The 26,528-nt window shown below is 33.3% G+C and overlaps 3 protein-coding genes across 3 annotated transcripts in view; 1 reads left to right on the top strand and 2 right to left on the bottom strand.

The window, feature by feature from the left end:
• Positions 1-17,567, top strand: part of LOC149740334 (dynein beta chain, ciliary-like) — a 42,040-nt gene extending 24,473 nt beyond the window's left edge. The window contains exons 54-88 of the mRNA XM_089871697.1: positions 1,263-1,414; positions 1,849-2,010; positions 2,804-2,883; positions 3,475-3,594; positions 3,819-3,981; positions 4,140-4,263; positions 5,072-5,214; positions 5,683-5,857; positions 6,182-6,293; positions 6,365-6,506; positions 6,730-6,876; positions 7,143-7,400; positions 7,755-7,927; positions 8,285-8,509; positions 8,729-8,943; positions 9,203-9,351; positions 9,503-9,602; positions 9,734-9,869; positions 10,167-10,323; positions 10,544-10,702; positions 10,973-11,119; positions 11,450-11,608; positions 11,940-12,056; positions 12,277-12,488; positions 12,717-12,865; positions 13,058-13,201; positions 13,407-13,618; positions 13,878-13,982; positions 14,207-14,293; positions 14,500-14,619; positions 14,829-15,220; positions 15,438-15,587; positions 15,938-16,061; positions 16,479-16,632; positions 17,001-17,567. Of these exons, the coding sequence (XP_089727823.1) occupies positions 1,263-1,414; positions 1,849-2,010; positions 2,804-2,883; positions 3,475-3,594; positions 3,819-3,981; positions 4,140-4,263; positions 5,072-5,214; positions 5,683-5,857; positions 6,182-6,293; positions 6,365-6,506; positions 6,730-6,876; positions 7,143-7,400; positions 7,755-7,927; positions 8,285-8,509; positions 8,729-8,943; positions 9,203-9,351; positions 9,503-9,602; positions 9,734-9,869; positions 10,167-10,323; positions 10,544-10,702; positions 10,973-11,119; positions 11,450-11,608; positions 11,940-12,056; positions 12,277-12,488; positions 12,717-12,865; positions 13,058-13,201; positions 13,407-13,618; positions 13,878-13,982; positions 14,207-14,293; positions 14,500-14,619; positions 14,829-15,220; positions 15,438-15,587; positions 15,938-16,061; positions 16,479-16,632; positions 17,001-17,224 (5,588 nt within the window). The 3' untranslated portion in view covers positions 17,225-17,567. The remainder of the gene's footprint in view (positions 1-1,262; positions 1,415-1,848; positions 2,011-2,803; positions 2,884-3,474; positions 3,595-3,818; positions 3,982-4,139; positions 4,264-5,071; positions 5,215-5,682; positions 5,858-6,181; positions 6,294-6,364; positions 6,507-6,729; positions 6,877-7,142; positions 7,401-7,754; positions 7,928-8,284; positions 8,510-8,728; positions 8,944-9,202; positions 9,352-9,502; positions 9,603-9,733; positions 9,870-10,166; positions 10,324-10,543; positions 10,703-10,972; positions 11,120-11,449; positions 11,609-11,939; positions 12,057-12,276; positions 12,489-12,716; positions 12,866-13,057; positions 13,202-13,406; positions 13,619-13,877; positions 13,983-14,206; positions 14,294-14,499; positions 14,620-14,828; positions 15,221-15,437; positions 15,588-15,937; positions 16,062-16,478; positions 16,633-17,000) is intronic.
• Positions 17,568-19,831: 2,264 nt separating this feature from the next.
• Positions 19,832-21,586, bottom strand: LOC149740333 (transmembrane protein 272-like). The gene is made up of 4 exons (XM_089873260.1): positions 21,429-21,586; positions 21,276-21,335; positions 20,991-21,203; positions 19,832-20,289 (listed from the first exon to the last, which is right to left on the bottom strand). The coding sequence occupies exons 1-4, from the start codon at positions 21,481-21,483 to the stop codon at positions 20,066-20,068; spliced, it is 552 nt and encodes a 183-aa protein (XP_089729386.1). The 5' UTR covers positions 21,484-21,586; the 3' UTR covers positions 19,832-20,065.
• Positions 21,587-21,686: 100 nt separating this feature from the next.
• Positions 21,687-25,687, bottom strand: LOC149740332 (transmembrane protein 185A-like). Its single transcript, XM_089873259.1, has 7 exons — positions 25,414-25,687; positions 24,759-24,935; positions 24,205-24,415; positions 23,654-23,823; positions 23,184-23,271; positions 22,806-22,929; positions 21,687-22,465 (listed from the first exon to the last, which is right to left on the bottom strand). Exons 1-7 carry the CDS (start codon positions 25,449-25,451, stop codon positions 22,242-22,244), a joined length of 1,032 nt encoding a protein of 343 aa, XP_089729385.1. The 5' UTR covers positions 25,452-25,687; the 3' UTR covers positions 21,687-22,241.
• Between the last annotated feature and the right edge of the window lie 841 nt (positions 25,688-26,528).

Genomic DNA, 26,528 nt, shown 5'->3' with positions numbered 1-26,528 from the left:
AAACCTTTTTTCGAATGTGAAATCTGGTCGTCAATCTCGCTGCGCTTGCAGAGGTGACTGTATAGTCGTGTAGTGGCTACAATGTATGCAATTAATGACCTGAAGCGGTCCACTTGCGCCTTCCTGCACGGTACAACAAAACGTCCTATAACCTGCAACATTAAAGTGCACCGTCGCCTCTTGAAAAACACGTGGCTGTACTTTAAAATTCCGATTTGGAAGTGCGTAACAATTATTAGTTCACCAATTAGACGAAACCACGAAATCCTTCGTGTAATTATCCGGTACAACGTGCAGACTGGTATGCATTGTGTGGTATTGGATTTAAATCAGTCGGCACTCAAGAATGCCACATTCTAATAAATCATGATGATAAATTACGCGCCAAAAGCGTCATTGCATAAAGGCAGTTGTACGACAACAACATTTCGTCATATTACCATCATTATGTTGTCATAACCAAGAATGCCATTGAAGTATTTCAGAGTGAATCTATGTTCCCTTATTGTGGACAATTTGGGTAACGTAAATCTCGAGTAAGTGGCCATCAGTATAGCAGGAGATCAAATCTAACGACTTAAAAAAAGCAAATAAAAGAGACGGTCAAAAATTGACCACATTCCTAAAGATATAGTGACCCTCGGGCGTTGTCCGGTCGTCGCGTTTAAAAGCTGTGTTGTAACGTTGTGTAGTAACAGTAAGAACTTGGCCCCGAATAAAATTGTACGAACACTCGGATGAATAAAATTGTACGAACACTCGGACAAATGCATGCCTTTGCATGGTGCAACAAATATACACGTTGACCCGTTAAACCGAAAGTAAAACGATTTAAACAGTTCCATCCCGCGATGACGCAAACGCACATTGTACCAGCCACCATGGGTCATGTTTCGAACACAAGGCTCCTATAGGGATATATGGTTAGCTGACAAGAAACTTTTATCCGACCATGTTTTCAAACATAATTGTTGTGTTATATTTTACGCTTTTAAGAAAAATAGCCAGTTTGTTAAACGATTTAACCTAAGCTAATTGGAAATACAAAACACGTTAGGCCGTAGGGATATATGAGTGCAGCCGTTCGGCGAGGCACGCAAGCGGTCCAGGAATTTTGCCAAAGTTGACCCATTTTGCATTAAGCGAAACTTTTAACGAGTTTCTGTACAAGAATTCTAAACTCTATTTTTTTGTACTTTTATATCTTTCATGCCACATATTATATTTTATTTTGCATAGTCTTAAAGGCATTACAAATACAGGTTATGCTTTTCCCCCGAACGTGTCAAAGAATGTGGACAGTGTTGTTCGTGCCGCTGTCCATCTACACCAGCGAGTTACAGCAACGTTTCTGCCAACAGCGATTAAGTTTCACTACATTTTCAATCTTCGTGATCTATCTAACGTATTTCAAGTAAGTATCCAAGAAATCTACCTTTAGGATCGAATGTAACTTATTTTATCCTCGCGAAACATTACTTGCGAGGCCTTTAATTGCTAGTGCTCGAGTTTTATAATTGTGCAGGAATAATTAAAGATATTTAATGCATTTTGAAAACAGTTACGGAATTTGGTTAATTACTTGGGTGCATAAAGCTTCATATTTCTATGAAACAACCGACTTAAGAAAACCCACACGGGAAGCAACCACCGGATAATAAACACCACGTGATCGCTCCAATTTCTAGTTAACACCACTAACAGAATTGTTCCCGTTAGTTTGTTTCTCATTACAAACGCACTCGAATGTATCGGTTAGAAAAATGCGGATCTTATAAACGACGCCCCAAGCGTGTACACCTTAAGCCTTAACGGATACGCCATTTTAAACTGTCATTTTCTACCCAGGGTCTTTTGTTTGCAACACCCGAATGCCTTAAGTCGCAAATTGACGTCATTCGACTTTGGTTGCACGAGTCGGCGCGCGTCTACGGCGACAAGATGGTGGAAGCGAAAGACTCGGCTGCTTTTGATAAATTGCTTGCTGATTCCATGCGGAGAGTATTTGAAGTGAGTAGCCCATGTTTCCGTATAACCCGTAAGCGACTCCACATCCTTTGCACCGTATGGTCCGATACCACCATATGTAGTCTTTTACCAGCTGGGCGGAGCAATATTCGTTTGTGTCCTGTTTAAACTCGTTTGACCTGATGTGGTTGAGTATTTTACTTTACCAGAAATCCAAGCAAAACATAAGGCATAATTGGGCATAAATAAGAAGTTTATACAACGTCAATTGTCATATAGTAAATTTCCATACTAAATAGGTCTTTATCGAAAAAGGTGTTACAGACAAAATATTTATTCAAGTTATGTATCATCTGCTATATTAAGCATGCTATGTACTTTATGTTAAGGTATGTACTCTTCACACATAACTTAACTCATATTCACTCTCAACGAGGAGTTATGTAAACTTGATTTAGCACTTTATTTGTTTTTGTGCTTTACTATGTCAATATAAGCCCCGTTTATGGTCGAGCATTACGTTATTATGGGAAAGTGAACAGTCTTGTATGGTGTAATCAAACCTTGAATATAAAATACAAAAATTGGGTCCTCGTTTTCGTATCCTGCGAAGGTATATAATTATTACTGTTCCAAACCATTGTTCTTGAATAAAGGATCCAACACTCTTGTCACAATAGCGCGCTGTCCCGTCTACATATTATACAATTGAATGAAACAGCGAAAATTGCCACCTTAGAATAAAAAAGAAAGTCCTGCGACAAAAGTGAATGAACATGGCAGACATTTTTAAGATTTAACCAACGGAAGTTAATACAATGTTTTTAATTATTAGGGCAATGATGAGTTTCACGATCGACTGCTGGCCAAACCAAATATATTTTGCCACTTTTCCGAAGGCATTGGCGAACCGAAGTAAGTCGTTAATTAATAGCTTCCTGTTTCCCCGACTCGACTGTTTCGTATTTCGTTTTGTACTGCCCAGTATGCTTGAGACCAGTACATTTAGTTTGTGGTCCTGTCATAGGCTTTGTATGTTCCATTAGGTTCCAGTTCAAGCATCATTACAAACTACCTCTCACACTGTTAGTGGGAAATATTTATTAAAACTCCGATACTTGATATGCCCTTCAGATAGTGACCACTGCTGAATTAAAACGTGTCACAACTTAGGCAAACGTGTCGAACTTATGCCTATTTCTAATAAGAAACCAACTGCACAGGCTCGATGTATGTATGATATGTATAGTAGGGTGGGGAGAAATGAGACACCCTTTTATTCTATTCTTCGTCCCATTAAAAAAAGTACATTCAAAGAATTATAAAACCTTAACCTTACGACTCCCATAGACCGTTGTTAATTGTTTAAAACCCGATCACAATGTTTGTATATACTATATGTGCCAAAGGTGTCGGACGTCTTTCCCCTTTCTCTTATAAACATTCCGAAGTGCATTAGTAATGAATCGGGTGCATCCCATCACATATTTAATTCATTTAATGCAGATATATGCCGGTAAAGAAGTGGGACTCGTTGCAGCATACACTTGAGGAAGCTCTGGAAAGCCACAACGAAGTATTACCGGTCATGGACCTGGTATTGTTTGAAGATGCGATCATGCACATGTACGTTATATGCAATAAATTAATTTCATTTTCAAGTTTTTAATGGATGAAGGTAAAACAATAAGAGCACCAAGTAACTTAAAATCACATTAAACTTATGATTTGGTTCCTCCGGAATAGAAACCTTGTTTTTTTTATTAAATTGACTGTTTGTTTGACATGCGACACAAGTTCATGATAGTGGTAGTATTATACATTTTAACTATTTCTCTTGGCACTCGTAGTTGTCGTATTAACCGAATCCTGGAGTCACCGCGTGGCAACGCGCTATTGGTCGGCGTTGGTGGGAGTGGCAAGCAAAGTCTTTCACGATTGGCCGCTTATATCTCCGGACTAGACGTATTCCAACTTACCTTGAAGAAAGGATACAGTATGCAGGATTTGAAGGTATGATTGGCGTGGTTTTACTTGCAAATTTAAAATAACCTCTCCCTTTCTAAAAAAAACATTAAATGTCCGTTTTGTACATGAAATGCCTATAATTGAAAGGATCCTTTTCCTCACCGAAATTAGATTTTAAAGTCACTTCGATTCGTTTTATGCAGAGCGATCTGGTGAACCTGTATACACGAACCGGTGTGAAATGCATCGGCACAGTATTCCTTATGACGGACGCTCACGTTCCGGATGAACGATTCCTAGTTCTTATCAACGATCACCTTGCAATGGGTAGCTTGAACTTTTCTTTATTTTAGATATGCGACTACATGTCCATGAGTTTGCACCCGGGATCTAGTGGTAAAATGCAGTTTACTTTATCCTAGAATTACAGAATACATATGTGCCTTCCTTAAGTAAACGTATCGCTACCGACTGTGATATTTGAAAATATTTTTAGACACGCTTAAAACCAAATGCAGTCATGTCCGATCATGGACGACCAATTACTGATTGGTTTACATTCAACTTTAAACTTTGCCCTTGCTACACGATGTTGCATTGTTAGTTCCCGAAAGCTATGACGATGTATACTTATGGATTAAATGTTAAATAGCGGAAACAGCAACAGCACCTTTAATGGAATATTTAATAAAAGTTTGATTGTAACTGCCCATATAGACATAACCTACGTGTATGGAAAAGCTTGCACGTTTTCAGTTGCCGTACGGCCGTTCTTTCTACGTTCGCGTTAAATTGGTTCTTCCGGTTGGCAAGTTCACTTTGAGTTCATTTATTCCTTGAGTAGGCCTATACCATGAGAAGGGATTTTTACACCACGATAAGCCATTACCGCCGAGTTGGTCGTTTCTGTTATTTATCAATGTCAATCATGAATCGAAGCGTTTTGTCTAGATCTCACACTGGCGCACTCGCTACAGCGCGTAGTAATTAAAAGCTATTAATCAATGGCATGATTTATGAAACTGGACGCCCGTGTTACAACGAGTGTCGTCGTTAGCCTAAAGACAAAAAGAGTGTTCACTCATTTAATGATAACAACATGCTACAGTTAAAATAAACGTCACCTTACATAAAGGCGAAATATCGGACTTGTTTACTGAAGAAGAGACCGAAGATATTATCAACGGAGTGAGGAATGAAGTGAGAGCACAAGGATTGTTCGATTCGAGAGAAAACTGTTGGAAGTTTTTCTTGGATAGAGTTCGAAACCAATTAAAGGTGATTATCGCTTTTTCCACCATATGCCTTTAACATTATACCACAAATGTTTTTTGGCTATTGCTGAATGTAGGAATGCGTTGAGCGAGTTTTAGCTTTCGTTTTAATTTAAGTCCAGTGCATTTGTTTCAACAGTCACGTTATAAAAAATCAAATTAACAAGAGAGCAGGGTCTTAATAAACGAGCACATTCTATTAATAAATGAATAGTGAATAATGAATATATTGTACAATTTCAGGACTATGTGTTGTATTGCCAACTTTAACTTGTCAATATTGTCAGCGCTTAAATATGTCGTCAATTAATCGCCAATGATGCGGTTTTAAATCTGAACGTTTTTTTTGGGCCACTGCTTGACAAAATTATTTTTGTTTATACTATTCCATTCTCGCCGTGTTACAGTCAATTTTTAATTTACTTACATACAATTATTCTGTGTGTATGATGACCAATAATTTCCTTCCTAGATTGTATTATGTTTTTCCCCTGTTGGGTCCACACTCCGTGTTCGAGCAAGAAAATTTCCAGCTCTTGTAAATTGTTGCTCAATCGATTGGTTCCATGGTTGGCCACACGAGGCGTTGGTGAGTGTTAGTCGAAGATTTGTCTCCGAGATTGAAGAAATTTCTTTAACAGAAGAAGGTACGTGTGTGGAAATTGAAATTCACTTTATATATAATGTTATATATTGTTAAATTTTTAGACAATGCCTTTTTAAATTGTTATTGTCATGTCTAGGAGTGGCCCTTGGTTGATGTTGTGTTAAACTTTATTTATCTCGCAACATTTATTATACTAACATATGTTCTATAGTTTTAGTCATACAAGAAATATAGTGTTGCTTTTTGGATATAATACAAGTTTTTTATATACCTGAGAAAAAATAGCACAAAATCTGTTTTCCCCTAACTTTCATTTAGTTAAATCTTTATTGTATACATTTATTCCCGGTGTGTTGTTTTGCAGAATCCAAGGTTGAAGAAGAGGACACAGTCATTGATAGCATTGCAAAATTTATGGCCTTTGCTCATGAGTCTGTGAATGAAGTTGGTCTGCAGTACAAACACAATGAGCGGCGGTAATAAAACATTTCTATATCTTTTGTATTATAAAGAGATTGTTTTAAATAATTGGTTGTTTTTTTTCTAGTTTCAATTACACAACACCAAAAAGCTTCCTGGAACAGATTGATTTGTATAAACATCTCATCAAACACACAACCACAGAACTAAATATGAAAATGGATCGCCTTGAAAATGGTCTTCTTAAACTACAAAACACATCTGAGCAGGTAATGAACTAAAAAGGTAATCCCATAAATTGCTCTTTAGGTATAAACTTTTCTCTTAAATATTTCTCATATAGTGTCTGCCATCTGACAAGACACAGAATAATAAATTTACAAATAAAACATGAGATATTTATAATATATTATACCATAGTTGGGATGCTAACTTTCATAAAGAAAATGATTTTAGAACTCTGAATTTCAGTTTCAGTTTCATTTTTTTAAGGTTGATGATCTGAAAGCTAAATTAGCAGCACAAGAAGTTGAGTTAAAATCAAGAAGTGAAACGACTGAAAAACTTCTTTCTAATGTTGGGCAACAAACTGAGAAAGTTGGATCGGAGAAAGAGGTGGCTGATGAAGAAGAGAAAAAGGTAATGTATTAATTGCCAATAGCATAGACCGGGAATAAAGCATTTGCCCTAGAATCAAATGGCACGGGGTTTTTAAACTCTAAGCTGCTGCTATTTTTTAGTTGTCGTTGTGCTAGTCCTTTGTTAGGAAATTGCTCTTACCCAGTGGAATGTAGAATATACAGTGAAACACATGCAGCGACAAGCTGCATGAAATAGCATACCTCTGGTATAAGTTTTTAAAACTATCTTACCATGTTTATTATTGCTTACCATATTTTCTACAGGTTGCTGTAAAAGCTACAGCTGTGGCTGAAACCCAACAGCAGTGCGAGGAGGAACTTGTAAAAGCAGAGCCAGCACTGCTTGCAGCCACCGAGGCACTTAATACACTAAACAGAAACAATCTGATGGAACTCAAGTCGTTTGCAACTCCCCCACCAGCAGTAAGCAATGTCACTGCAGCTGTGATGTGTCTTTGTGCTCCAGATGGAAAGATTCCCAAAGACAAAACATGGAGAGCTTCCAAAGCATTTATGGGCAGGGTATGTTGATGGTTTATTGCAATTGCATTGTTATTTTTTCAGTTCAACCTCTACCTGCAAATCACCATCAAACTTTGAACAGCCAGACATTCAATAACACATTGTGTTAAACAACACTAAATATTATGAAAAACATTAATACAAAAACTGAGAAAACTATGACCAGATTACTTTGTCCACCATGTCATAAATTTCTATATATTCCATATGGGTGCGGCCCTTCTTCGAGGGTGAGGTCCTATTCCACACTAAAGACTTAAATTAAAGTTACCCCATGACAGAGATGATATAATGTTCTCATTTACATGCAACTTGTGTTTAAAATTTATATTAAATTTTTATTCTGAAATGCAGGTTGAGCAGTTTCTTGATTCCCTGATCAATTATGACAAGGAACATATTCATGAAAATTGTTTGAAGGCCACTCGACAATATATGGATGATCCTGATTTTAACCCGGATAATATTCGAACAAAATCATTCGCAGCTGCTGGTCTTTGTGCCTGGGTTATTAATATAGTTAGATGGTAAGATTTATGCAATACTGATGTGTTTAACAGCTTTGCTTTTTTAAAATGATACCGTCACACATGATGTAAATCTAAAGCTGTTGAGTTTTCGACATCCTGCTCTGGTCGCCTGCATAGGTGAAATGAGGAAGAATTTACCTTGATAAAGGCAACTTGAATAGGTTATTAAAACATGGTTATATAAAATAAACTGTGATTTAAGGTTACAGGCTTGTTTGACCTAAGGTAAGTTGATGGTGTTTGGGAATATTTGTATTTTGAGCATTGCTAAATCCACCAAACACCATTTGTAGCTAAAAGTCATAGCTAGTAATTTTTTTTTAAATAGAACTTAAAATTTTTTTTTGTTTTAAGGTATGATGTCTACTGTGATGTTGAACCGAAAAGGCAAGCTTTAGCAGCAGCCAATCATGAGCTTGCATCTGCACAAACAAAGTTATCAGCAATCCGCTCCAAAATTTCTGGACTGGATCAAGACTTGGGAGAACTCACAAAACAATTTGAAGAGGCAACTGCTGAAAAGATACGTTGCAGTAATGAGGTCGCTAACACTGCTAAGACAATTACATTGGCTAACAGGTAGGTCCAAAACTTTCACTTTTGTAAAACAGCATCTAATTTTTTATTTAGATATTATTTTTGGCGAACTTTTCACGTTGAATTAGTGTTTCAATTCAATGTTAAATTATGTGGCTGACAATACAGATTTTCACTTGTATTAGGATTGGGAAAATTAATTTTACGTATGATTTCCCCCAAGTGTTGATGCTAAAAGTAACATGTAGCTTTTTACCATAGGCTTGTAAAGGGACTTCAGAGTGAAAAAGTTCGTTGGTCAGCATCAGTTAGGTCACTACAGACAAAGAAAGAAACTTTAAGTGGTGATGTTCTTCTAACTGCAGCATTTGTTTCATATCTTGGATATTTCACAAAATCTTACAGACTGGAACTTCTAAACAAGCAGTGGTTGCCTTTCCTTAATCGACAGAAGTTTAAAATCCCTCTGACCGAAGGTAGAAAGATATGATGTGGTTTTAAACCATTTCTCGCTTTTTTAGGATAAGTTTTTTAAATGTCTAGATTTTAGAAAGCAAATATTCTTGGCAGCTGGGTATTAAATAACACTAAAAATACAATTTTTGCGCTAAAATTTTCTTGTTTTACAGTTTTTTATTGTTTTTTTTTTAAATTTTATACAGCCAAGTCTGGTTTCTGTTGTAGTTGTTTCCAAGTTGCCATTTTCCAAGTTGCCATTCTAATTTTTGCCCACAGGTTTGGATCCGATAGATTTGTTGGTGGATGACGCTACAATCGCATCTTGGAATAATGAAAGTCTTCCATCTGACCGCATGTCATCTGAGAATGCTGCCATATTATCCCAATGTAAACGATGGCCACTCATTGTGGATCCCCAGCTTCAGGTAGGAGATATTCCATGCAAAACAACCTTTTGTCTTTTTTCTTGGTGTAATATTTCAAATTGTTTTATACCAAATGGTAGAACATATGACGGTCTTCCACCTGTACACCAATTGGTTGTAAATAAGGACTATTTATAAGACATGTGTTTAGGGAGTGAAATGGATCAAGGGACATTTTGGAGAAGATTTAAAAACTGTACAAATGGGTCATAAAGGTTACCTGGATGTCATTGAACGAAGTGTGTCTGAAGGTAAGTTTAAGTAAACTTAGCCAAGAAGATATACACACTTAACGCTAACAGACCAAACTTAAGTCGCTACAAAAATATCACTAGCAGAGAAAGATATTTAAGTCACAATGTTTTTATCTTTATTACCTAAGGTGGAAAGGTCCTTATAGAAAATATAAGTGAATCAATTGATCCTGTACTTCAACCTCTTCTTGGAAGAAACACGATAAAGAAGGGAAAGTACATCAAGATTGGGGAAAAGGAAGTGGAATACCACCCAGAATTCAAGTACAACTACCTCTTTTTTTGTGACCACAGCCTTACCTTTAATTTTATTTTTAATACACATTTTTGTGACCACAACCTTACCTTTTTCGACCACAACCTTACCTTTAATTTTATTTTTAATATAAAGTTTTCTAAAAAGAGTGTTAGAATGTCATTACTGTAAAGTTAAATTGCCTAAAATGCTTTAGATCGCTTCTTTTTTTAGTGTGTATGTATTCCTATTTATAACCATTATATTTCAAACGTGTTTTTATTTACCATGCTAGCTTAAAATATAAAACAAAACGTGTTTTTCAGACTTATTTTGCAAACTAAGTTGGCAAACCCACATTATAAGCCAGAGATGCAAGCTCAGACCACTCTTATCAACTTCACAGTTACAAGGGATGGTTTGGAAGATCAACTGCTTGCTAATGTTGTAAGCATGGAAAGACCTGACCTTGAACAACTGAAGGTAAATTAGATACTTCTGACGTGTCCATTTGTTTTAATTTATTGTCAAAACTTGCAATATATACAGGAAATTTTAAGCAGTTTTTGTTTATTCCTATATTATTGTAAAGTCATACAGCGCTGGCGTTTTATATTTAAGTAAAGAAACGATTAATGCAATACTTTAATGTGAAATCTGTTGTCTTGAATATAGTCACTATGTTAAAATTTGTTTTATTCAGGTTGATCTGACCAAACAACAGAATGATTTCAAGATAACGTTGAAAAAATTGGAAGACAACCTCTTGAGTCGTCTCTCTGCTGCAGAAGGCAATTTCCTCGGAGATACGGAACTTGTGGAGAACCTTGAGCATACAAAGAGAACATCAGAAGAGATTGAAGTAAGTTAATCGTAGATGTAATGCCTTTAATCCGTATGCTAAGTTTATTTTATGAATTTAAAATACGTACAATTCTGGGCAAAATATACATTATTTTCCAAAACTCTAACTTAAAGACAAAATATGCACTTCATGATAAAATTTAAAATGTAATTTCAATTTTATAGCATTATAGCAAGTTCTACATAGCAATCTATTATCTAGTTATAATGTAAGTTAAGGGGACAGGATTTTTAAAATGGCCAATAAAATGAAACCGTTTATTTTTAGGTAAAAGTTGTTGAAGCAAAGCAAAATGAAATTAAAATCAATGAAGCAAGAGAGCATTACAGATCTGTAGCAGCACGTGCTTCTCTGCTTTACTTTATACTCAATGATCTTCATAAAATCAACCCGATATATCAGTTTTCACTCAAGGTATATTACTGAAAAGTGTTGATTTTTAGAACCACCTATATTTTATGTGTATATTAAAGTTGTTGATAAAATTGGGAAAATTTATTAAACAGTATTATCCTTTGAATCAGCACTGTAAAATTAGTGAACTATTTTAAAGTGTTTTAAATTTGAATCTGTTTTGTGCCAATACCTCATATAGCCTACAATTATATTTTAGTTTTCAAATTTTAGTATTATACACTGTAATTTTGCTGCAATAACTCTATAGTTATCCAAAAAATGATAACCTAAAAATGATCATCAAAGTGTACCATTTTACTAAATTTGCATGTTCACATTGGTATACAGGCTTTCAAAGGAGTTTTCATTCGATCAATTGAACTCACTGAAAAGTTTGATGATGTTGATGAGAGAGTGAGATGTTTGATTGACAGCGTAACGTATGAAACTTTTGCTTACACCAGTCGTGGATTGTTTGAAAAGGACAAACTCATCTTCACAAGTTTGGTAATTCAATTGTTGTTTTTATTTCTAATGTGTTTGCTGACATTGTTTCCTTTTTAAAAACACAAAAATATTCTTCTTTTTAGTTAAATACAAAAAGCTCCATTTTAAATCATAACATTCCTTTTAAAAAATTAAAAAAATATTATTATTTTTTTATTAATCATGATATTCCTTTTTTTAAATTTTAAATCAAAAGATTCCTTTCTTTTTAAATTTAAATCGAACTCTCTAAGTATTTAAACTGTAACCACCAATCAAAAAATATGATACTTAGCCATTTAATACCTTTTACAAAAAGTAAGGTAAATAATTTCTGTTATATACTTTCAAGGTTGCTTTTCAAGTCCTACAGATGCGAGGTGATATTGATTCAAAAGATCTAGAAATTTTACTTCGCTTTCCAACTAGTCAACCAATGACCAGCCCAGTAGATTTCCTAACTAACCAGGTAAATAAATAAATCATATTTGCAGATCTCTCATCACTGCTAAAAATGGTAAAAAAAAAAAAAAAACAATACAAAGACCAGTGTGTTTAAAAATGTATCAATCCATTTACTTTCAATAAAAGGCAACTCACATTTTAAGCTTTTGCTAAATTTTCTGTCAAATATTTTCTACCCATCCACAGTAAACTTCATTTTTATTAATTTTTACCAAAAACATCAGGCATGGGGTGTGATCAAAGCGATGTCACTCCTTGATGAATTTCTAAATCTGGATCGAGATATTGAAGGTTCTCCAAAGAGATGGAAGAAACTTGTTGACAGCGAGGCCCCAGAAAAGGAGAAGCTTCCACAGGAGTGGAAGAACAAACCCATCATCCAGCAGCTTTGTATCCTCCGGACTTTAAGGCCTGATAGAATGACTTATGCTCTCAGGTAGGGAGTAATAGGCATTCTGAGATTCCTATGCCGTGCTTCACTTTAAAGCTCCTTTAATGTAAAATAAATTGTTTTCAGAAAAAGTTTATTCCACATACAATTCCAAAAAATAGATTAATTTTGGTTTCATTGTTTTACATAGTGGGACTTAATATGCAATAATTTTCAGATCATGTATTAAATATTGTTTATGTACAAATGTTACATTATGCTGTCTATCTTCAGAGGTTTTATTGAAGTTCAGCTTGGTGGAAAATATGTTGAAAACCGAGCAATTGAAATCAAGAAGACATTTGATGAAAGTTCGCAATCAATTCCCATCTTCTTTGTGCTGTCTCCGGGAGTGGATCCCTTGAAAAATGTTGAAGCTCTCGGTATGTTTAGTTATTGTAGAACTGGTTCTTAATATAAAATTTAAAATGTATTTTTAAAAATCCGTATGTTTTTGGTTTTTAATGTTGTGCTAAATTTAAAAGTGCTTACTTTCAATATATTTATGGAAAATATTGCTCCTTTTTAAAATACCTCTCCTCTGGTTGTTTTTAATTTGGCAATTTACTTTTTAGGTAAAAAACTTGGTTACTCAAATGAAGAGAAGAACTTCCACAGCGTGTCTCTTGGACAGGGACAAGAAGTGGTTGCTGAAGAAGCACTTGGTGTCGCTGCAGAGCACGGCCATTGGGTTATCCTACAGAATGTCCATCTAGTTGGTAAGTGTCCTTAATGTAAGAGGTATTTGAACTATTCCTTGCAATGCGTTCAGTCTTTTTTAAAATGTTGTCTCTGAACGCTTATTTTGCCCAGTGCATTAGAGGGAGAAGCTTTAAATTAAAAAAAAAACTATTTTTAGAGACGAAACAGCTAAAAAACCACAAAAAAATTACAACAGCTCATCAAATCTTACTTTCTGTGCAGCAAAATGGCTTCCGCGGCTTGACCATTTAATGGAGACAAATGCAGAAACAGCTCACCCCGACTACAGAGTGTTCATCAGTGCAGAACCACCCCCAACACCTGACATGCATGTCATACCACAAGGAATACTTGAAAATGCCATCAAAATAACAAACGAACCACCCACGGGAATGCTTGCGAACTTACATTCTGCTTTGGATAATTTTACCCAGGTGTGTGCATTGCCTGCTATACTAATGCTTTCTAGCTCTTTTCAGCTACAACTGTTTTCTTGGCAATTTATCCTGTGGCTACTATTAAAATATTTACGGAAAATGAGCAATTTCTTCAAAATGGGTGTTAAACGCGGTAAATTTTTTGGAATGCACTGCAGCTCACTTGCATATGTCGTGCAACCAATTAGGAAAAATGGTATACCAAAGCATTTTTTTGGGGGGTGGTGCAATTATCTATTTTTTTTTTACTTATTAGGACACACTTGAGATGTGCGTTAGAGAAAGTGAGTTCAAGTCCATCTTGTTCTCATTATGTTACTTTCACTCTGCTGTTGCTGAAAGAAGAAAGTTTGGACCTCAGGTAAGAAGATGGCCTGTGTTTCACAAAAATGACATTCCTTACAAAATCAGGGTTGATATTTCTGTCCCAAATGTATTTAATATATTTTTAGTTTTTAGACTAAAACTGATTTTTTTTTAAATTATTTTTTTTAAACGTAAATTTTTATTTTAAGATTTGTTTAATTTGATTTATTTTATTGACTTGGCTGCTCTGTATCATTCACAATCTGTCTTCCTTTTCAGGGTTGGAATCGTTCATATCCTTTCAACACTGGCGATCTCACCATCTCAGTCAACGTGCTTTACAACTATCTTGAAGTCAATCCTAAGGTAAGATTAAAAACACAATTTTTTGGGGGCTTAATAAATAATTTAAGTTTTTTGACGTACCTGACAGTTACATTTAATCAAAATCTCAACTTTTAACATTCATTACAGTTGGTTTTTGAATTAAATTTTCTTGCTTTTAACAATTTTGAATCATACACTTTGATGAATGCTACTTTCTGTTGTTATTTATTTTCAATCTGGTTTAGGTTCCATGGACAGATCTGCGTTACTTGTTTGGTGAGATAATGTATGGAGGTCACATCACTGATGATTGGGATAGAAGACTTTGCAAAACTTACCTTGAAGTGTACATGGACCAAGAACAAGTAAATGATAATATCACAATGTATTTAAACAACTTTCTGATTTGGGAATCCATCTAGAAATCAGTAAAAAATAATTTAAAAATTAAGAAAATCATCAATTAAAAAATTATTTAATATATTTTCTCAGATTTGTTTCTTGAATAATTATGTGATATTGTTTTAACCTAAATCAAATAATAGTTTTGGTAAAAATTACAATTTTTACACAGTTGGATTCAGAGTTATTCTTGAGCCCAGGATTTCCTGTTCCACCAAACCTGCATTACAAGGGATATCACCAATATGTGGATGAGATGTTACCGCCTGAGAGTCCTGTCCTCTATGGCTTGCATCCCAATGCTGAAGTTGGCATCCTCACCGTGACTTCGGATCATCTCTTCCGGACCGTGCTGGAACTGCAGCCTCGGGAGGGGTCACATGGTGGAGATAGAGGTTCAAGCATGGAAGAAATGGTGAAGTCCTCGTTGGACGACATTTTGGAAAAACTTCCAGAAGAGTTTGCTATGGCTGAGATCACAGCTAAAACACTAGAGAGGACTCCATATATCCTTGTCTGCTTCCAAGAGTGTGAACGAATGAACAACCTCATTCGAGAGATCAGGTGTGAACAGACTTAACAATTTTTTAATAAATTTTGAAATATATGTTTTGCCACTGTAAAGCTGCAGTATGAAAATTTTACTCAAGAAGATTTATGTCCAACATTAACGATCTGTCATTTTGTTCAGTTCAAATTGTCCAACTACATCAACACCACCCTTACCTAATTAATTTAGTTGCTTTACTAATAAATAACCTATATATCATACCCTTTTCAGGCGGTCACTAAAAGAACTCGACCTTGGCTTAAAAGGAGAACTCACGATCAGTGCAGAGATGGAACAAATACAAAACGCTTTATTTCTTGATAAAGTTCCAACATCATGGTCTAAGATATCTTACCCATCTCTTTACTCACTTGGTTTGTGGTAAGTTTATTTGTAATATAGTTTAAACGGTTCGTGTATTTGTGCAAAGTTTTTTTAAGTGTTACACAATCCAAAAATGGATAATCTCATATTGTTTTCAGTGTTACACAATCCAAAAATGGATAATACCATATTGTTTTCAGTGTTACACAATCTAAAAATGAATAATTCCATATTGTTTTCAGTGTTACACAATCTAAAAATGAATAATTCCATATTGTTTTCAGTGTTACACAATCCAAAAATGGATAATCCCCATAGCAAGATAAGCCCATAATAATTAGCAAAATCTCTTTGCAAAACCAACACAAATATATTTCAACATAAAATCTGTACAAAATTTATTACAGGTACTCAGATGTGTTGGTTAGGTGTAGGGAGTTGGATACATGGACACATGATCTCATTCTGCCTGCTGTAGTGTGGCTGGGTGGCCTCTTCAACCCACAGTCATTCCTTACTGCAGTGATGCAGGTAATTGTGTTTTTATGAATGTCAGTTATTTAGCCCGGTTTGAACTTGTAACATTAAGGATTTATTTCATACCATTTATGCTTTCGTATGAAAATCCAAGGAGCAGCTTTGTGGTTGTTGGTCTTTTTAGTTATATTTCTTGATTCACTTTTTACGCAAAACCATATTAAAAAAATATTTGGGTTCTATTCTAAGTGTTAAGATTCTATAACAGTGTGCTAGGACATTTGGTTGTAGATCAGAGTTGGCCCATAAAACTTGTTGGGTTAAGCCATTAAATTTCAGATTTTGCAGTAAAAATTCATACAGCAAATTAGTGAAAATTTTATTTTTTGAAAACCACGACAAGACCCTTATATCACACACAGTTTTAATTTGAAAATTCTATTTCAATAATATTTTATTTTTTATTCACAGAGCATGGCTCGTAAGAATGAGTGGCCACTTGACAAGATGGTGCTATCTGTTGACGTCACAAAGAAATCAAAAGATGACTTTAGTCACCCACCACGTGAGGGTGCATATGTACATGGGTTGTTTTTGGAAGGAGCGAAGTGGGACACGCAAACAGGTGAAACTTTTTTTCCAATTTTACTTTTTACAACAAAATAAAGTATTTTCGTAGAAGTACAAATTAAAAACTCAACATATAAGCCCGACTTTAAATCCTATAACAACATGTAACTAAAAATAAAGGCAGCCAATTATCATCAATAAACCTGTAAACACATGACTTTTACCAATGGGTATGTCAATGTTTTGCCACCCTGGGTGTAAAGATGATTATCCAACACCAACCTTGCTGCAGAGTAGTGCATATTCAATGTAAATTAGAACAAGACGTAATCAAATGAAATTCCATGGGATCTTTTGTTAAAACACTCAAACATAAAACCCTAATTAATTTCAATTACTTATCAATATTTCTACAAACTATAGGATTTCTGGCCGAAGCTCGACTTAAAGAACTAACAGCACCAGTTCCGGTTGTGTTCGTCAAAGCTATTCCAGTTGATCGGCAAGAAACGAAGAATATTTACGAATGTCCTCTCTACCGAACCAGAGAGAGGGGTCCAACTTTTATTTGGACTTTCAATTTGAAATCTAAGGAAAATCGCTCTAAGTGGATCTTAGCTGGGGTGGCTCTTCTGCTCAGTGTTTGAACATTGTTGTCTGGAGATATAATTTAGCCTCGCTGTTTGCAACAGAAACTTTTAACAATGTAAAAATTTAATGATTTGGTTTTATGTAGAAGGTCATTTGTTATTTTTTGTTTTTAGTAGCCCCACTGTTTGCAACATAAACTTCCAACAAATCAAGTAGTTGAAAATTATGATTTAATTTTTAAGTAGAATTGTTATTTTTACTATTTTTCGTATCATTTTTGCTGCATTATTAATTATACTGTGCGTTAAACTGAAGCAATTGTAACTGTTTTATTAGAATTGTATTTTACTTCTTATACATTGATTTGCACATTGCATGAAATAAATCACACTCAAATACCTCGGAATTGTGTTACAAAAGTGTTTTTTATAAAAATCCTGTACAAAGCACTTTTACAAAAAGTCTTTTAAAACATTATTTTCCTTTTTTAAACATTTTACAAAAGGTTTTTAGAAAAGTCTTTTATAAAAGTATTTTAAACAAGTATTGTACAAAATTACTTTACAAAAATCGTTAACAAAAGTATTCTACAGAAGTATTTTACAGAAGTCTTTTACAAGAGTATTTTACAATAATAATTTACTGGACACTTAAAAAAGTCTTTTACAAAAGTTTGGCCTTTTACAAAACACTTTTACAATATTATTTTACAAAATATTTTTCAGAAGTATTTTACAAAATTATTTTTTAAACAGCTTTTATAGAAATATTTAACAAAAGTCTTTTACAAAATTATTTTTAACAAGGTATTTAACAATAGTCTTTTACAAAAGTATTTTACAAGGGTGTTTTACAAAAGTTTTTTACAAATTTATTTAAAAAAAATATTTTTTAAAGGTATTTTACAAAGATTATTTACAAAAGTATTTTACAAAAATATTTTACAAAAATAGTTTACAAAAATATTTTTTTAAAGTATTTTTAAAAGTTTTTACAAAATTAAAGTATTTGACAATAGTCCTTTACAAAATTCTTTACAAAATATTTTTCAAAAGTCTTTTACAAAATTACTTTTTAAACGTCTTTTATAAAAATATTTAACAAGAGTATTTTACAAAATTTATTTTAACAAGGCATTTAACAATAGTCTTTTACAAAAGTATTTTACAAATGAATTTAAAAAAATTTTTTTTTAAATGTATTTTTCAAAATTTGTTTACAAAGTATTTTACAAAAATCTTTTTTAAAAGTATTTTACAAACCTATTTTTACATTTTTTTTTTCAAAAGTCCTTTACAATAGTCTTTTACAAAACACTTTTACAAATGTGTTTTTACAAAATATTTTTCAAAAGTCTGTTACTAAAGTACTTTATAAAATATGTACTTTTACAAAAGTTTTTTACAAAATATTCTTCAAAATTCTTTTACAAAATAATTTACAAAAGTCTTTTACAAAATTATTTTTTAAACCTTTTTTTTATAAAAAATATTTGACAAAAGTATTTTAAAAAGTATTTTACGACAGTGTTTTTCAACATTATATTACAAAAAAAAATATTTGTATTTTTCAAAAAACAAAATTATTTTTGATAAGTCGTTTAAAAAAGTACTATACAAAAGTTTTTTAATAAAAGGGTTTCACAAAAGTATTTTACAAAAGTATTTTTTTAAAGTATTTTTCAAAACTATTTTTCAAAACTATTTTTCAAAACTATTTTTCAAAACTATTTTTCAAAACTATTTTTCAAAACTATTTTTCAAAACTATTTTTCAAAACTATTTTTCAAAACTATTTTTCAAAACTATTTTTCAAAACTATTTTTCAAAACTATTTTTCAAAACTATTTTTTAAAACTATTTTTCAAAACTATTTTAACAAAAACTATTTTACAAGGTCTTTTTCAAAGGTATTTTACAAAAGTATTTTACAAAAATATTTTACAAAAATTACAAAAATATTTTACAAAAATATAAAAATATTTTACAAAAATATTTTACAAAAATCTTTTTCAAAAGTGTTTTACAAACCTATTTTACAAAAGTATTTTACTAAAGTATTTTACAATTTTTTTTACAAAAGTTTTTTTACAAAATATTTTTCAAAATTCTTTCACAAAATAATTTACAAAAGTCTTTTACAAAATTATTTTTTAAACCTTTTTTTATAAAAAATATTTGACAAAAGTATTTTTTTTACAGAATATTTTTCAAAAGTCTTTTACAAAAATATTTTACAAAAGTATTTACAAAAGTATTTTACAAATTTAAAGTATTTGACAATAGTCTTTTAAAAAATTATTTTACAAAATTGTTTTACAAGTCTCTTACCAAGTCTAACGAATATTTGAAGGTTCTTTTAAGCCCTACAAACGGGAGTGCATTTTTTAGTCTGTTTTTATGCATTACATTATGACTGTACCATCATGCGTGTGTTATGCATACCACCAATATCTTGCGTTGTACCGGAATCACATTTCTTGGGTCTCGTCTGGGTGCAAATAACACATGATATCGGTATCATATGCGACAGACATTTAAGTGTCATCAGCGAATAAACTATTTTATTTTTAATAAAATGTCGCCAATTATCTTTCGTTACTATTATTGTCGTATTGTGTCTTAACCAAAAGAATAAGGCTTGGATTATAAATTAAATTCTGATTGAAATCGTATAATTTTATTTTCAATTAATGTCATATATACAACAAAAATAAATTGCACATGGACATATGTTACATATTGCACATTGGTTTTATACTTTGATTATCTGTATGTCGTATGTACATAGCAACAGATATTAGGTAACATATAGGAAGAACGTGGGACAGAAGTTACGTTGTATCAGACAATGTACAGAACTTTTCATACCGATGCGGCACCATTATAGAGAAATGTTCAAACTTCCTCGTAATTCATTATTATCGATTTACAACCAGAAGCAATAAACGATAAGAATAAAAACAAAAGGACTATTCCCAGCAATACGTAGGATACAATTATAATCCAGTAGGCAAAGTAATATACTATATAATTGCAATACGGCTCTTCTTCGATATGCCCTGCTTTGTAAATATCAGTTTCAGTATTCGGAGGATAAATAGAGAACACCCAGACATTTCCTGCCAAAAAGTTTTATAATTACTTCTGTGGGGTAAGATGGAATACCATTAGCGCATACCTCCCAAATATCTTAATCGTGTTCAAAACAATTAACAACGGCCCATGGTAGTAGTAAGAATACGTTTTTTTTAATTTTGTAAGTGTTTTTGTTTACTACCGAATGAGGCGAGAAAACAAAATGAAAAGGTGTCCCATCTTTTCCCACCCTACTGTACTATAACAACGCAATATAAAGTAATGGACGATATTCACGAATCCATTTGCTTTGACAATGACAGTCATTTCCTGCCGCTACAGAAGTTATTGGTTTGGATATTCAAGCATACAACATGTCGATTGGCGTGGAATAATTTTCCCACGATTTAAGTTTTGTTGTATAGCCTTGCCAAATCTTTTTGGTGCACTACGTTGGCAATGGTGATTAAATTCTTAGCGCAACGGATAATCAAAGCTACTGCTGGCAGATAACATATAGTCGGAAGGGGAAATATGGGACATCTTTCTTTCGTTTTTCTTGTTCTAATTGGTAGTAAACAAAAAAATCTAAAACCGTATACCCACGACTCCTATAGACCGTTGTTATTTGTTTAAAACACGATCAGGATATTTGAATGTTATGTGCTAAGGGTGTCCCATCTTCCCGCACCCTACTATATAGTATATACAAGCTAAAATTTTAAAGATTCATAGCAGCCCTCACCTAAAATGAACCAAGTCAGATTGAACACTGCTACAATGCCGCCACAAACATTAATAATTGTTCTTCCACCGCTGCCGCTTTCTTCATTCTTTCTGCGTCTTACATAACTTAGACCACAGTTACTGCCGCCTGTAAGGAATGCCAGCGATCCCGCCACTATAAGCCATATAGGTATGTAGTGCTGAATTGGACAGTCGTGAAAGTGTATTGCTCCTGTGAAATAAATCATACGTTAAAAGAAATGTAAAGTAAAGCAAGTCTAGTGTATTTGAGCAATACACTTACCTATAACCACCATTGCAATCGGCAAAACCATGAACATAATGCAACCGACAACACAGAACACTGAAAAACGTTGTTGATGTGATTAAAACTGTCATTGTGGTAAGCTAAAATTACTCTGGTTACTATATATATAAAATATATAACTCAGCTCACCTGGTGCGCAAATACAAGCTGTAATTTTTGACATTGTTTCTCCAAAACCACCCATTTTGACACTCTCATGTATCGAAACTTAACACTGGATAGCTGCTACTTTACAAAGTCCGAAATGCAATAACTTCCTCGCCAAACCTATACAATGTGGCCTCTCCTACATGTGAATGCGTCTGCTGTGCTTACTGTTTAAATTTCCCGGTACAAGGCCGGAAAAGATTCGTCTATCAAGCAGAACATCGCCAGAAACGCTTTAAATGCTTTCTTGTGAGCGAGATTTTATTGTTAAGTTTTTCACAGTGGTTAGGTAGAATGACAAACACGATGCAAAAATAAAACGATGATTATTTTATAGACTTAAGCAATGAATATACATTGGCACTGTTATTAAGTAGTTTAAGAGTATTTAATTTTAATATTTGAGAGTATTTAATTTTCAAAGCTTGGTGTACTAAAGTATATTGTCTTCAAAATTACGTGGTCTTAAAACATTGTCTTCATCAAAATTACGTGGTCTTAAAACAGGGTGAATTGAAATTCAATGCGTTTATGATTTTTGATACACAAAGCAGCAAAACATTAATCATTGAGAATTGAAAGTAGAAAATAGTGTTGTTCAACTTATGATCTGATATCATTCTGTACTTTGTCATTTTAATCATAGCAAGTGACAATATATTTGTCCTAAGTACTACAAAAAGCAAACATGTAGCAAACATACAAGTTTTAGAACCTACAACGTGTTGGAATATTTTCATGCCTGGCATGCAACATCTGTACGACTGAGACAGTTTGTTACTTAATCTCACATTTTCAATCAGGTGTATCAATAGACACGACTGGCACTACACAGTCATACCTTGCAGACCCTTGTATATAAATAGTTTGAGAGTATTTAGATCCTCGTGGCTCTTGGCTGACAGGTGGTGCTGGCTCCTCAGTAGGTGGGAATTTGTATGAGATGTTCCCGTACAAGCGAAGAAAGGGACAACTTTCCAACATGAATTGACAAAAATCCATACGGATACCAAACCACCCTGAACACATTGGAATATTGCATTTATTTGGTTTTTATATTCAGTATACTTTGATTGTCCAATGGCGTAGGTGTTATGTACATAGCAACAGGTATTAGTGAAACATGTAGGAAAACATTGGATAGAAAATACATTGTACTGGACAATGTACAAAACTGTTCATGCTGAATAAATTGGAATATTCCATGTATTTACTTGTAAAATTGAATATTTAAAACAACAATAATATATATATTTGGCTATTAAAGCTATAACAAGCCAAAAGCCAAATACTGTTTAAAGTATTGAATTTACATGACAACGCCCCCATTAGTAACCCCAAGAACTCGTTAGAACTTACATTTGTTTCCACCCTTGCTGCAAAACGTCCCAATCAGCATTGCCACTATGCTTATGTGAAGTGGGATGAATATTGTTATCCACGAGTTTTGGTTTATTCCATCTAATCTATAGGCAAGCAGAACCTATTATGGAAAAACATTAAAACAAAAATATTATGAAATCGAACGCTTATTTTGACTTTGTTTGTTTAATAAATAGTTGTTCTTGGCATTTATATTCTTGATTTTCACATAAACGTTGTTTGCCAAAGACATTACAAAAATTTGATTCAAAGTATGTTCCCAATTTTAAAACAATATTATATTATATTTACCTTAATTAACAGTATATGTACTAGAATAAAAATTTTAGAAAAGAAAGGTATGCATGTAGATACCTGAAAAGTAAGTAGTGGTAGAACCACCATCAGCCATGTAAGTGCCATCACTAAGTGGGAACGACGGTCAGATTCAGGAAAGGTTGATCTGGAATTGAAAAAATATTTCAACCTAATTAAACTATGCTTTTTTAGCTCATCTGGTATAAAAAAATTCATTTTGCTATCCAGCAAGAAAGGTTTAACATTGTGCCTGGCAGCGAAAGTAAAAGAATATGTCAGTAATTTTTCAGATTAATAATATGGAAAATTATAATGAAAATTTGAAGTGCTTTATGGATAAAACCGCCATAATTATAAACATCATTTATGTATAAAATAATCTGCCTGGTGCAAGGTATTGAATGGTAGAATGGTAGTAAGGTTTTCAAATGACAGCACACTGTTAATGCCATTTAGCCGATTTAGGTGCTATTATTTGGCTGAAGTTTGATCATTATTAGTGTTATTGGTAGTTAGTTAGTACATACCTTAAAAAAATGAGTGTCCATATGAAGTAATAAATAACTTCAATACATGGCAAGCACATGATAATCCACAGGGGAATAAACACAGTTGTCCATGGCCATAATATTATGTTATCCAACCGGAGTGCAATGAATATGAAAAGAAGCACGTTTGTTGATAATACAACTTCTAACTGTAAAAATAAACAAGGTGAAATAATAGGGTATGTAAATACATGCACATAAACACCTTTTCAAATGGTAGGGTATAATCTACATGTATAAACTTAAACACTATAAATCAGTATAGGTACATTATATAAAAAAGGCTAAAAGGGTGATACTTTGCTTATAAACAAGAAATTAGCATTACAATATGTGGGGTAGGCTATTTAGATGTTCAAAAATACACTCTAATTTATACCTATATCAAAATAGTGAATGGCATTCCAAACTATTTGGAATACAGAATGATTTTAACATAGGGAACAAAAACATATTACTCTGGCAATATGAATTTTACAAAATAATTCAATATATGACACATATATATATATGTATACGTTAATAGATACCTCAAGTGATCTATCATGTTTAAACCCCCAAACACAAGCAGCAATAGCCACCGGGGCAGCAAAGAACAGAGGGGTGAAAACAAGAATCCACATGTTACGACCACCCCCCTCGACATTATCACAGAGGAGTAATTCAAACATTAGCAACAGGAGATGCATTCCAACTGCTATAAGCATTGCTTTGTAGTCCACGAATCCTTCCCGCTCAGCCCTGTAAAATAAACAATAAACAAATATTATTATACTTATGATTTGGCCGGTTGCATAAGTATGATTTTTTTATTGAAAAATTATTTTCATCAATATTTTAATTAATAATCAAACAGTTCAAAAAGTAAATTAAACAAACTTTTGGTGCGAAGCATAATAGATATTATAAGCAGTATATAAAACAGATTTTCGGACATTTTTTTTAATCTATTATTCAAAATACCCTTTAAAGACTCACACCAAATCAAATTAAAACAACAAAACCATCTGTGCTGTCAGTCTTTATCTTAACAGAGTATGAGAAAAATCAGTATGTAAGTTTTATAAAACACTTAAAAAGTTACCTAAATTCAGGATGCCTGCACCACACAACGCTTCCAACAATTGCGCCAAGTATGACGAGAAAGTTTAGCCCCCACATTGGGATAAATATCACCCACATCGACCAATTAATGTCGCCATTCAGCTTCAGTGATACAAGCACAGATAACGGAAGGAAAAATACGAAGAACATGAATTTGCTGTATGTATAATAGAGTTTTGTTAAATGCTAGTTTAAAATTTTTTTTTTCAATATGTTTGTAAATTCATAACAGCATAATTATGTGAAGAGACCAAAAAGAAAGGGATGAATCAATGTAACTTGCTTCATCCTCATGTGGCCAAATGACTGCTGTTATAGCATAAGTGTTTTGTTTCAAACACCTCTTGCCAGTTTACCGGTACCAGGTATGTAAATTTGTGGGTACTTGTCTGTTTTTTATATGTTGTATGGCTGACAATTTAGACAACCCATTAGTAACACTGGTTACTGCAAGTGTCTTGCCCAAGGGACACACAGTCACAACGGTAGCAGTGAGAGCCTTAAAACCATGGTTAGAGTCTATGCTATGGTGCTGCAAGGTAATACTATACATGCAATAGCCATCACGGTTGGGTTCCCTTTAAAATAAGCTTGTTGACTTTTTTACTCAATATATGTTAGACTAGTGTCTATACCTGGCATTAAAGTCTTTAAAGAATTCTTTCAGATCCATGACAACCAAGTTGTATAAATAAGCTCAGGAGGTAAAGAATATTAATTCAATTCTTGATGCACCACAAACTAAATTGCCGATGTTTGAGACGGTCTATAAGCTATAATAATACCAAACGCCATTTACAAGAGCCTACCGTTGTATGGACAGACCTTCACATATGCCTATGTAAATTTGCAATCTACCAAAGTATATTCTGTTCTTGGTTGCGCTTCCAAACTTATTTTTTAAATGGTCATGAGCCCAGCATATACCACGCACAATTACCAAATTGGTAAAACAGGAATTTATTTATTACCGTTTTAAATATCCAGATCCCGTTTTCCCAAGCAATGTTTTTGCCGCATTTAGTGGGATAAATCTTGCATTGAGACACTTTTATCTGCTCAAAAACATTATTGAAAACTAATATCATATTTTGGAAGTAAATATTTCAAGCTTTAGTGCTTTTAAGGCTAAATATTATTGGGAAAGGTATAGACCTGAACCTTTTTTATATCTCTTTCGAGTTTTCCATTCAAAATCGATTTAGCATGCCAACTTATTATTTACAGAAGAGAATAAATGACACTTAATTACCAAGGTGATCCTAGAATACAGATATTCTAGCGGCCATTTTCGATACCTTCTACTGGTACCACTAACCTAAAATTTGGACACTGTACTAACTAGACCCCAGCGGTACCGATTCTAAAATGAAAAATTTAAAATTCGAAAAAATATTAATTATGAATATTAATATTCGTCATAAAAACATATTTATAGAATTTTCTCCCGATCCAGCTTCGAATATGTTATAGCGCTAAGTGATACCTAAAATATGAAACATTATTTTCTTTAAAAAAGTGCGGGGATAGATGTTAAATATAAAAAAGTATGATCATAACTTAAATCATATAAATATTATATTTTCGATTTTTTTTGCGAAAATATAACTTACGCATACATCTATGTAGGTCACTAGCATGTTATCCCCATCGAAAAAAAAATTAATTTCAACTTTTTTTTATAACTGAATATTAATATTCGTCATAAAAACATATTTATAGAATTTTCTCCCGATCCAGCTTCGAATAT

Source organism: Ciona robusta, chromosome 2 (genome assembly GCF_009617815.1).
Source record: "Ciona robusta chromosome 2, ASM961781v2".
In the NCBI taxonomy this organism is placed as follows: Eukaryota; Metazoa; Chordata; class Ascidiacea; order Phlebobranchia; family Cionidae; genus Ciona; species Ciona robusta.
Note: the sequence above shows the minus strand (reverse complement) of the source record. Positions and strands in the feature narration are given on the sequence as shown.